Source organism: Chiloscyllium punctatum, chromosome 16 (genome assembly GCF_047496795.1).
Source record: "Chiloscyllium punctatum isolate Juve2018m chromosome 16, sChiPun1.3, whole genome shotgun sequence".
NCBI classification, from domain to species: Eukaryota; Metazoa; Chordata; class Chondrichthyes; order Orectolobiformes; family Hemiscylliidae; genus Chiloscyllium; species Chiloscyllium punctatum.
In genome coordinates this window covers 20,136,893-20,149,846 of record NC_092754.1, presented here as the reverse complement: position 1 = coordinate 20,149,846, position 12,954 = coordinate 20,136,893, and the positions used below count along the sequence as shown (strand labels likewise).

Below are 12,954 nucleotides of genomic sequence, written 5' to 3'. Positions count from 1 at the left end.
ACCAGGTAGTAAGTCCAACTTCATGTCCAAAAATTAACTCAAAGGGAGTAAACTGAGTAGATTCATTTGGGGCATCTCTAATGGCAAACAATAATTCCAATCATTCGGTAATCCTGACAGTATGCTCTTAATATGGTCTTCAGGGTTTTGATACCACCTTCCCAAAACTCCCTGGGATTCAGGATGGTATGCACTTGATTGAAAGTGCTGTATGCCTCAGCTATCCATGGCTTCCTTAAACAGCCTATCCGTAAAATTAGACCCTTGGTCTGACTGAATCTCTCTGGGTAGTCCATACCAGGTAAAGAAAGCTATGAACTCCTCCACCACCCATTTTGCCTTAATACTCTGTAATCTGGTAGACACATCCATTATGGTTAGCAAGTACTAGTTTCCACTTCTAGTTTCAGGGAGGGGACCTACACAATCAATCCATGTGAAAGGTTCTTTGAATGCAGGAATTGGCAACAAAGGTGCTTGTTTTATTACTGCCTCTGGCTTACATGTGACATTATGGCAAAATTTAACTACTTCCTTGTGCAGTCCAGGCCAATAGACATGCTTAGGTACCTTAGCCCGAGTCTTCCTCTCACTTGGATGACCTCCTACTGGTAATTCATGTGTGCTACCCATATTGCTTTCTGTCTGTAACACAATCTAGTGCACTTCCGCCCATTTCTCCTCGACACTAACCTTCATGGTCTCCATTTTATCTTGGGATTCTATCTTTAAGGTAATAGCCTTTAGCAATACATTCTGATTCCTTTTCTGATTGTGCATCAATATTTATTGTCTTGTTTTTCTGTTGCAAGTCCATTCGCCTTTCAGGACTAAACACTCGCGCCTGATCCTCTACCTTTTCAGGTTTTTTCTGCACCATTACATGAAACAGGGTGTCAGCTAATTGAACTTCAACTCCTTCATTTTTATCTTTCGTTTTTTTCTTCTTGTGACTTATGATGGAAGGATCTTATTACTACACAGTCTGGAAATATTCCAGGGTATTTTTCTTTTTAACTCTTCAATTTCCTGGTCTTCCTTTTGACTTCTCCACAACAAGAGGTTGTCACTCCCACCCTGGATCCTGCTAAATCGTTCCCAAGAACAAATTGTATTCCTGGAACTGACAAGCTCTCAATCACTCCCACTGTTACTTCCCCAGTCTTAATTTGGCTGTCCAACTTGATCTTACACAGGAGAGCGCTAAATTTCTGTCCGTCTATTCCACAAATGACCACTCTTGGGTAACGTCAGAAAGAGTGCAAATCTGTTACTATTAGAGACTGATTAGCTCCCATATCTCTCAAAATTACAACTTTTTAATCTTCTCCCCATGTTCTTCCTGAGTAAACATTACCCACAACGTACAGACCGGGCACTAACTCAGTGCTCAGCCCCTACCTAGGCTGTGCACTCTCCTGTAGATCCTTGAATTTTCTTGGGATTTCATTTACTACATTTACTAATCCCACTGGCTTAGCCTATTTTCCCACAGTGCCTTTCTTCAATGACCAGCACTGTGATTTTGTGTGTCCAACCTCCTGGCGGTGAAAACATCTTTTCCCTGTGTCTTTCTTAAACCATCGGCACTGTAATTTTGTGTCCCACTCCATTACAGTGAAAACACCCCTGAGGCCTTTCACCATCTTTCCACCCTCTTGGGTTTCCTTTTTCACCTGTGATAAACAATTCCCAGTGTGAACTACTCTGTTTTATAGTGAAGGATCTCCCCTTCTCTAAATTTCTGTCCCTCACAGGATGAAATTCCTGTCGGAAGCTAAACTTTGCCTTATGTTCCAATGCATATTCATCTGCCATCTCTGCCACTCTTCTCACTTCTTGAACTTTCTGTCCATCCACATGAATTCTTATCATCTCTGGAAGTAGGTTTTAGACTCCTCCAGCAGAATAATCTCTCTAGAACCTCATGTATCTTATCTATTTTTAAGGCCCACATCCATCTATTAAAATTACTAGGTTTAATTCTTTTGAACTCAACGTAGGTCTGACTTAGTACCTCCTTTATGTTTCTCAACCGCTACCAATTCATAAGCACTTAAAATAGCCTTTTTGACATCTACATAATCTCTTGACCCCTCGTCTGACAATGCTGCAAATACCTCACCACTAGCTCTACCTACCAGCTTAGTCTGAACTAACATTGCTTTTATTTCAATTTACTTATCTCAGCTGTCACAGTTAAGAACAGCCCTTACAAAAACTGCAATTCAGGTTCACCTGTATAGATGTGACCTGTATACAAAACTGTATAGATGTTTAGATTTTCAACACTGAATGGCTAGGAATGGCAGTCATCAGGAAAATGATGTTTTTTTTTTGTTAATTGTTAATAATACACTTACAAAATATGAGTATGAGGAGGCAACATCAACTTGGTTTTAATGGAAAATATCATATATATAAAATTTGTTAACCTATTTTAACATTGTAATTAATAGGGTAGATAAACAAGAGCAAGTAGATATAATACACTTGGATTTCCAAAATACATTTGGTAAGGAACCAAAAAAAAGGTCAATAAGCAAGAAGAAGGGGTCATATATTTGAATGAATGGAGGAATGGTTAACAGACAGGAAAAAACAGAGATAAATGACCAATTTCAGCATGGCAGGCTGTAACTAATGGATTGCTACATGGATGTGAGCTGGGATCTAAACTATCTGAAATCTATATTAATGACTTAGACAAAGAGAACAAGGGTGATGCATCTAAGTTTGCTGATGAATCAAAGTTAGGTAAGAATGTTAGCTGTGACGATACAAAGAAGTGATCTAGACAGATTAAAGACTGAGCAATGGTGGCAGATAGAGTAATGTGGGGCAGTGAATATTATAAATCTAGAAAAAACATTTTTTTTCAAATGCATGAAGCTTCCAAATGTTAACTTTCACAGACTTTGGTGTACTCATATAAGGAGCACCGGGTGTTAGCAGAACAGCAACGGTGTGTTGAATATTATCTGAAGTTGAGAAAAGCAGTGACCTCGTTGAAATAAAAGATGCTGAAAGAGCTTTCCATGGTAGACAATGAGAGGTTATTTCACACTGAGATGAGTAGAGATTTCTTCACTCAGTTGTGTATCTTTGGAAATGTTTATCCCAGAGAGTTATGGATATTGCATCATTGAATGTGTTTAAGGCTTTTAGGTTTCTCAAGAAATCAAAATGTATGTGAAAATGGGTGGGAAAGTGGAGCTGAGGCAGGAGATAAGCCATAATTGTACTGAATGGCAGAACTAGCTCAAGGGTCTGTATAGTCTACTCCTATTTCTTTGGTCATACAAACTGATGATCTTAGAGGAGTTTGCATTGACATGCATGCTGCATGTATTAGCTACAAAGTAAAGTTCTTGTTACACAGCCCTCTCAAACATTCCCAAGTTAGATATAGCATGGGTGAAATAGAGATTTAAGCACCTTCAACACTATTGCATCAAAATCTCACAGACTAAGTGTATCATAGGTTAAATATCGAGTAAAGTTTTGCCTACACTTTCCAATTGCATCTGTTGGAGGAAGTATGTAGGTTAAACTTGGACACTTCTATAGCTTTGGCTGATTGGTTTGAATATTATTTGCATTGTAAACTAATGTCATTGTACTCTCATCCTGTTTGTTAATGTAACCTTCACGCTTAATGACATGCACAATTTGGATATGTCATGCACCATACACACTTGGAAATAAATTGCTCACAATTCTAATAGGGTAGTCCAGTTAACATTTGCGAGGGTAAACTTTGTTCTTCTGCTAATGCCATGAATCTTGTGCTATAACTAGTAAACTTGACGTTCAGCTGGGATTCCATTAGCTTGTTCTTTGAGTTGCAAGTCGGGGAGAAAATAAACAACATATCACAATTGAATAGCTAGAATCCAAATCCTTCTGGGATTCAATGTATGCCTGTTTACATCAGTCACAGTTTGGAGATTGATTGGCAGTTGTGTTGGTGAAGACAACATTCTCTAGACCATAACAGCAATACTAGTCTATTACACAGTGAGCTGACAAGTGTGCAATTGACGTTACAACCTGACTAACTGCTTGGGTAAACTCCCTAACAGACCACACTCTCTGAACTCCATTTTTCTTAAGTTTATTTGGAATATGCAGAGATTGACAAAGATCATCTTGATTTTCCTACTGAATGTTAAATGGTGAACAACAGAGGGCTCCTGTGGGTCAGAAATAGTCAGCTTTGAATCCAAGCCCCATAGATGACGATCCATGTTACAACTCACCTTGCAACTCCTAAGGAAGTACATGCTTTTCTCCGGTTTTGAAGTATCTAAGATTTGTTAAAACTTTATGAAACTAATTTGCAGTATGCCTTTATAAATGGTATTTAATAGGCTGGGTAAGATTTGTGAGGGAGGATGGAATGATACTGAGTTCAACTCATTGAAGGTGACAGGTGGATTCTTGGACTAAGAATGGTATGGATGAGTACAGGGTGCTAAAGTGGGTGAGGATGAAGCTAGGATTAGTGAGAATGAACTAGTTGAAGCTGGCTGACAAAATGCTGGGCACAGCAACAATGAAGTGGGTAGGTTTGGGTATTTGACATTAGCAGGATTGGAGCTAGGTTTGAAACTGGGGCTGTTGTCAGGTTGATATTGACAGGATTCAGGATTTGATGTTGACAAAGATTCGGGTTGGGGCTGTTGGCTGACAAGTTGGCGCAATTGAGACTGCTGAGGTTTTGATTTCTTAACCAGACTGAGACACAGTGTTAAAATTCTCATTCTCTTAGAATGAGAAGTTTGATGCTGCAGCATTGTAGCATATGTGCAGTTATAAAGCTTTGACAGTAGGTTTGGCTGTTCAACTCTGGTTTATAAAGGGCCACGTGGTACAGATTGAATATTGAAGTTTTACTAACATTCACAATCTTTACTCTGATTAAAATTAAGTGTGTGATGCCCTCAGTAAACCTAGGTTTGGGAGGGGAACATAAGCCAGACTTTCCACCCCTGATCCCTAACCATTGATTATCCATTGGCTGGTGGGTAGAAAGGGAAAACAGCCTTCCAACCCCACGTCTTATGTGAAGAATAGGCACTTGTACGAGTAATCTGAGATGGCTTTTGAACTAGAGGGATACAACCTAAAGGGAACAGTAATAAATGAATAGAGGTAATGATTGGTGTCATTATTATCCCCAAAAGTGAGCAGGGACAATGTGCTACTGGGATTCAGTGTTGGGTGGAGGATTGACCATCTGGCTTCGACAGTAGGTTTCACTGTTGAACTCAGGTTTAAGGAGGATAATGTAGCATTTAGGTAGGAAGTAGGCGGTGATGATACCATATATGCTCACGAGACCTGTAAACAGCTGTATAGAGGAGACAAATTTGCCTTTCACTGCGGCATGGGCTGGGATGAAGAAAACCCAGGCCATGAGGTAGATGAGCATAGCGAAGGTGATGTGCCGGGCTAGGTTGTAGGTTTTGGCTGAGCTTTGAACCATGAATGTGCACAGGAAGCATGCAAGAGCAAGCAAACCATTGTAGCCCAGCAGTAGCCCAAAGCCAAACACAGAACCCTCATCACACTCCACAACTATTACTGTAACAGAGATGTTGTAGTTTGCAAAGACAGAGGGAGGGGATGTGGACTGCCAAACTGAACACAGAATGATCTGAATGAGAACAAGTGAACAAACCCCGAGATACTTCAGAACCCCGGGCCACCATTGTGCACTAAAGCTGGTCCCTCTCAACAGGCCACTTACATGGAAGGACTTTACTAGCATAGCTGATAGACAGCCTGTCAGACCAAATGAGAAAATGGGCTGCCTGATGGTACAGAGCAACAGGTTTGGCTTCTCCAGGAAGAAGTAAAGACTGCAGCACGAGATGGACATGGACACCAGCATCACCAGACAGGTTTTACCCCCAGCCAGCTGGACCATGGGAGTATTCAGATTGATGAAGAAAATGCTGGTTATCGCCACTATGATGAGAAGACCCGCAGTAGTCAGTGAGACCAATAGGACACCCAGTGTGTCTGACCACCGTAGGAACTCAATTGTTTTATTCTGACACTTAATACTCTTCAGCAATGACCATTCATTCTTCAGGCACGGAATGCACTGGTTGTCTGTGTGGAGGAGGGAAACAGTGTTACTATATGAGGGAGATTTGTGCATCAAATATCTCCACCCCTATTTCACATTAGCAATAGTATGTACATGATACACTGCAACTTGCCAAGGCTCCTTTGACAGCACCTTCTAAATTCATTATTTTAAAGACCTGGAAGCACAAAGGAAGTATATGCATTGGAATACGCATATGCAAGTTCTCCTTCAAGTCACGCATCATCCTGCTTTGGAATCATATCACTGCCCCTTCGGTGTTGCTGGATCAAAATCCTGAAACCACCCCCCACACCCCCCCTCCCGCCTCCTCCAATAGCACTGTGGGTGAACCCAGGCCATGTGAACTGTCAAGTGTTTGAGAAAGCAACACTTTAAGTGTAGTTAGGTGATGATTGCTGACCTTGCCAGTGACACTCATCCCTTGACTAAATAATAAAAACGATTGGGGGTAGACCATTTCAATATTGTATTGGCCTTTAGTTGAATACAGTGTTTTCTATATTTGTTTATAGCTTGTGAGCGTGACTGGCAAGGGCTGCCCAATCCTAATTGCCCTTGACCTGAATGGATTGCTTGGCTATTCCAGGAGGTATTTAAGAGTCAATCAACTTTACTCTGGATTTGGAGTCCCATGTAACTCAAATTGAGTAAGGATCTCAAATTTAAATGGTTAGTGAACTCGATGGATTTTTTGCAACAATACATGATTGCTATTACTGAGACCAGCTTTATTAATTAAAATTAAATTCCATTAACTGCTGTAAGACTTTAACCCCAATCCCCAGAGTATTATCCTGGACCGCTGGATTCTTCATCCATTGACATTAGCACTACACCACTGTTTCCACCTAAAAATAGTCCCTGCATTGGACACTTCAGTGTTAGTATCTAAGACTCCTTTGAGCTGTAGATTGGTATAAACGAAAATGCTTAAACTCACCATCACTCTGAAAAGTTCCTGCTGGACAATCTGCGCATTCATAGCAGCAGGAATGGAATCCTTTCACCATCTTTATTTGTCCAGGTTCACAAGAAGTTGAACAGTTGGAACCAGGAATCTGGCGTACAAACATAATAAACTTTGCATTATTAAGAGTTAAACCTCCTCCTTCAGATGAAGACAGAACAGGATTGATGGGTGCACTACTAGGTTACACTGCCTCACCTTCGGTTCTCCTAATGGTTCTGATCTCTGCAAGCTCCTTGTTCTTCAATGTGCCACCTTCAAAATCCTTGTAATCATTTTCAGCTCCTTCAGTACAGTGGACCTCTGCAGCTCCATAACACAGTATACATTCCCCGTGAATTTATCTTTGATCTGAGTTCATGCATGCATGTCTACTCATGTGTGAAAATATGTCCTGCCATCTTCAAAGCTTTCCTAAAAGCCACTTCTAACCTCACCAATACTCACTTATCTAACCTCTCTGCTCTTCTTGTTGCTACTGTACAGATTCTTGCAATGTTTATAACATTAAAAAGTAACACAAGTGTTTAGATTTAGTATTCATGTAGATTCACCAAAATGGGAAACTACAGTGATAAGACAGATTCGAGATGCTGGGAACATTCCCACTGGAATGGAGATAGCCAAAAGGACAATTTTTTAATATGAGAATGAGTTTTGGTAAAGTAAATTGAAAAAGGACTTCCCTGTGATTGGGGAATCAGTAATGAGGAATTTAAAGTTATGTGATAAAAGGTTCATTGAAATGTAGAGCTTTCCTTACACTGGAGGTTACTTGATTATGTCGTGCTTTGACCAGTGAAGTTGTTGAGGCAGAGACTATTTTATCTTTTAAGGAAATATGGGGGCGGGGAAGAAAAGAGGGAGAGAGATGAGAAGAAACCCTTTACCTTATTCTGAGGTGTGTTCCATTGGATCAGGGATGTATTAATTCGAAGCTCCTTCTGCTGTGCTATGTATTCTCCAATCATTTTGAACTCAGGAATTTGATTCCCACTTCTCCATTGCCAGTTAATTATATCATATCCTGTGGGTGGGTTTCCATATTTGTCAAAGAAAATCACTCTGCCATGGAGAGTGAAATTAACTTGTGGAATTTCTTTGAGGAGCTGGATGGAAACCAAGAGTCATATTTAGTTAACAAAAATGTTGAGATATGTAAGAAAAATGCTGCACATCTGAGAAACGTTCCCTCTCCTAACACATAGTTGGAGAATAGCCAAATATGTGAGCTATCAAAGGTTAGTTGATATTAGTGGAATTTGTGCTCCAGTGAAAGAAGGGAACTGTATCCCATTAAGAAATACCAACTTCAGGCAGTGGGGGAGCTGAAACCCAGTGAGAGTCAGCACCATTATGGATTCTTGATAAAGTTCAGAGTTTTGGACAAATATCCATGCCAACACCTCTTTGCAATGCTGAGGGAGTGCTGAACTAGAGATGGGCAATAAGTGCTGGGCAGTAATGCCTACGTCCCACAATTGAATGAAAAAATTTTCAGAGATGCTATCTATCAAATGAGACTGATTAGGTGAATGTTAGAACTCCTATGGTACAATTTGATGACTGCAAGAAAATTCTCTCCCTTAGTCTGAGCAACAGTTAACTTCAATCAATAACACGAAAGAACAAATTAATACTGTAGAATACCTGACACATTCACTAATGTAACAACATTCTTTATAAAGACCAAATAACAATATTAAGCACTTTGAGCATTTTTTCAAGGATTAAATTAGGAGTTTTTACTTTCCAATTAATTACTTGCCTCAGTCTTCAGACTAGATCAAAAGATTTGATCCCATTAGTGACCCCCTGAGATGCCTTTACTACACAAGACTCACCTGCCATGGGTAAATAGTGCTCCTACTGCAGTTCCCCAAGTTACAGCGGAGCAGGCGATGGAGTGCATGGGCCACAGTGTAGACTGCAGCATAGACATTAAACGAAATGCGCTGTAGCTCTTCACTATCACCGTCAGTATCTTCATCAACAGATTGTGTTAGACATTCATTACACTCTTCTTTCAGAAGTTTCCCTTCACTCCCACATCTCTTAGATTTCAGACTGGGCAGGTCCCTGAGGGCCAGTGCTGCAGATTTGTAGCATTCGAAGCCAGGTATATGGCCACTTTTAATGGCCACACCTAGAATGGTCCCTATGCTTGAGATGTTTGGGGAGCTAGCAACTGTTTCAGAGGTGACCCAAGCCTCACTGGCAATCCACACTTTACCTGTCACATTTTGCTCAAGGATTATTGTCATTAGTGTCTGGGCATAATGTTCATCAGCGAATACAGCTGTGATGTTAACTCGTGAATAGATAATGTTCTTGATGACTGACACCATTTTTCTATGAAATTTGGAGCCAGGTAAATTCAAGGGAATCAGTTCCTCATATGCAATGCAAATCCCAGTTCCAGAAGCAAGTTTGGTAAAGTGTTCTATTCCCCTTCGGCCGTACATGTTGTCTGTCCCAATCACTGCCATCCAGTTCCATTGAAATGTCTTCACCATTGACACCATGGCTGCTGCCTGGACTTCATCTGTGGGAACCGTCCGGTAAAATGATGGAAAATTCGTCCTGTCATTGAATAAATTGCTTGAAGCAGCATAACTAATCTGCAACAAGAAAGAAAAGCCCAACCACATAGATACGCATGAGGGAATTGTTTAACATCAGCAAAAACAGGAATATGGTGCAGTATTGAATGACTATGTGAAAAAGATGGATTAGCATCAGTAATAGTCAGTGACATGGGGGCCTCGATACATGGGTTATTGAGTGAAGGAACTGGACTGATGTGAATAAGTTATAAACAAATGTTTCAGTAGATTCCTCAACACAATTCAGTAATTTTTCCAACCAGTCGCTCTGTTACAAGTAGTTTCTGCTTAATGTAAAATATTTATCATTAAAAACGCTGGATGTTATTGAAAGTATTTTAGGAGTTAGAAATTCCTCGTTTCCAGTTTTACTCTGCTGGAATGCTGCTCCACTGGAGAACAGTCACTAGTCACACTCCACGCTTCAGCACATTCTTAGTGCAATGGCTTTCGTCAATAAGTATCACCAGGCTCTTTGATCATGGGGAGCATAATTGCAAGACCAATCCTGCTTCCCCAAACAAAAAAAAACAAACTGGAGGGAAGAATGAGAAATCTTTTCACACAGTAAGCTAATGTAATCTGGAATACACTACCACAAAGGTTTACAAGAGCAGTATTTGTGGTAGCTTCCTAAAGGAATTTGAATGAATACTTAATTAAAAACTTTAGGGCATTTGGAAAAGTATAAGGAGAGTAAGAATAATGAGATATCTTTATTCAAAGAGCAGGCATGATGTGCTGATTGGCCCATTTCTGTCCTAAACAATTCTAAGATCCTAACATCCCAGTACACTTTCCAGCAGAGGTGAGATTCTCAACTGATCTCCTTCCTTAACCTGACGTTAGTGTTTTACTGATCCTTCAATTGAGAATAGTTAGAGCAATACAGGTTAGGATTATCAATGAAGAGCACCTTTAGGAGCATCCTATTTTGAATCAATGCATTGGTTCTTGAGAATGATCGTGACTTTCATACCATTGACTGATTTCCTCTATCATACCTGTGGAATGAGGAGGAAGCTGAAGAGCCGAGCAATCACCTTGGAGAGCTCAGAGTTAGAGGGGCCAAGAGAAGCGAGTACTCGTGTACTATAGTTCGTGTAATCACACTTCAGTTCAAATCTGTTTTCATCCTTTACGGTCAAGAAGGAAATGGCTGACTGTATCGCAATCGAGGACTTGAGGCAGGTGTCCTGGATGTCGTATCCCAGGGTCACACCTGGTAGGAGAGTGCTGGAGTTATTAATCTCCTCAATGGCAAACTTCATCGCCTGAAACCAGTGGAAACCATTCAGCTGGAAACTGTAAAAGAGCAAAGGTCAACAAGTAATAGCTGACGGAACCGTAAGGGCAAGGAAAAGGCTTAAATTCATAAAATCAGGTATTTCACATTTCCTTCAATGGAAGGTTGCTATTGAATGGTGGAGTGAAAGATTAACATGAGGAGAGTTGGTAACATAGTATGTTGAGAGAGGGGTTACTGAGTGACAGTGTGTGGGCTATCACTAAGTCAGTCAGTCACACAGGTTGAAAAATTGCAGTCCCTAAAGTCATGTTTTACAGACAGCATTCAAAACACTTCAATTTTATACAGATAGAATTCCACCTTAACTTGCCAGCTCCACTGCCATGTAATGCTTCTGGTGTAAGGTACTATTGGAAGGTGTAGCATGTATTCATTTGTTATTTATCAAGTTTATTGATTGTTTACTGCCCATGTGCCTGCACAAATTCCAACAAGGATGCAGTTCACTGGGCATTTTTACATTTCAAACCAGAGGGTACAGCATTGAGGCCAATTCCAGCCTCTTCTCTTCACCCAAATTAGATCATCATCCAAAGTTAATGTCATAAACCTTTCACCTGCCATCCCTGTGTTCACTAACCTACATCAAAACTTATTGCACCAATGCCTCAATTTGATTATTTTCACTGTCATTTTCAAATTTGAACAAGCTATTTCAGTAACCATAGTGAGCCCTATAAACCCTCACTCCAAATCTCTTCACTCTTCCAATTTTGATCGCCCATTCATCCCCAAATTTCTTCTCTCCACAATTGAGAACAGTAGTTTTGGTTTCCATGGCTCTAAGCACTGGAATTTTCTCATTAAAGTTCTACTTCCCTCTACCTCTCAGTACTCCTTTATGACATTCTTCGCCTACCTCTTGAATGATGCTTTGGGGACATGACCTTATGACCTTTTGACTTGACGTCAGAATTTTGTCTGATAATTTTCTCTGTGCATTATCTTGGGATATTTTACTGCATTAAAGACACTATATAAATGTAAATGATTGTACTAACTCAGGAATAGAGTTAGAAACTATATCGTATAGATTCAGTCCCACATCAGGCTAATGGAGATCCAATTGTAATTCAGTACAAACAACATGCCTTACCTTTCACATTTTCCAGACTCTGACCTTGTTTCACTCATCCAGTGCACTTCAGTGGAATAAAGGGGAAAGAACCCTCCAAGTATGTAGTCACCAGCAGCCTGGAACCGCCTGACTGGGTCTCTGCTGCGGTCAGATGCTGAGGTATCATACTGTCCATTTAGGATGCAACAGAAAACTATCCAGTAATGAACATGAAGCATGTTAAAGAGTGGATGAAGAGCTGAAACAAGTGCACAAGTACAATGTTTGTATGCTTGTGTTGTTGGCTCAGGTCACAGACGTCATTCACTCACTATTTGCATGAGAAATCATCAATGTTGCATATGCATCGTGGAAAGATTAAATATCTGAGTGGCAGACCGCATGTCTGATTCTTACAGTTTCCTTATCCAAATATTATCCTCTCAGACTTTCTATGAGCAGACATTATCTTGCTTTTTCCCTGTTCACCTCCCATTATTACTGGACATATTCTAGGTGTTGCTTGAGCATAATTTATGCAGAAACTATTTGTGTTTGTGACTAAGGATTGTTGTTGATCTGCAGGTATCTGTGTCCTGAACAACCCAAAGATACTTTTCAGGATCAAAAATAATCCCAACATATATATTGACCAGTGACAGTAGATTTGCAGTCGACAGTGGCAGACAACACCAGGCTGAATTCTGAACTGAAACATCAAGGAAAATGAACTTATTTGACATCAAAGGAGAATTTAAGTACAAGACAGAACCCATTGAGACATGCATGGAAATTCCAACATGTAGTGCAATTGGATGTTTAGTATGTGGCTGTATCTTTTAGGAGACACAGTTGGTTCTTACACTGTTGACAGTTTTTATTTTTTTCCTG

At 40.2% G+C, this 12,954-nt stretch overlaps 1 protein-coding gene across 1 annotated transcript; it reads right to left on the bottom strand.

The window, feature by feature from the left end:
• Positions 1 to 5,206: 5,206 nt before the first annotated feature.
• On the bottom strand, positions 5,207 to 12,302 carry LOC140487249 (taste receptor type 1 member 3-like). Its single transcript, XM_072586876.1, has 6 exons — positions 12,103 to 12,302; positions 10,702 to 11,002; positions 8,936 to 9,712; positions 7,982 to 8,200; positions 7,065 to 7,182; positions 5,207 to 6,123 (listed from the first exon to the last, which is right to left on the bottom strand). Exons 1-6 carry the CDS (start codon positions 12,300 to 12,302, stop codon positions 5,207 to 5,209), a joined length of 2,532 nt encoding a protein of 843 aa, XP_072442977.1.
• Between the last annotated feature and the right edge of the window lie 652 nt (positions 12,303 to 12,954).

Coding starts and splice junctions, on each gene's coding strand:
- LOC140487249 (XM_072586876.1), bottom strand. CDS start 12,302: ATGCTTCATGTTCATTACTGGATAGTTTTCTGTTGCATCCTAAATGGA. Junction 11,003..12,102: donor GAGTCTGGAAAATGTGAAAG/GTAAGGCATGTT, acceptor GCTCTTTTACAG/TTTCCAGCTGAATGGTTTCC. Junction 9,713..10,701: donor GCTTCCTCCTCATTCCACAG/GTATGATAGAGG, acceptor TTCTTGTTGCAG/ATTAGTTATGCTGCTTCAAG.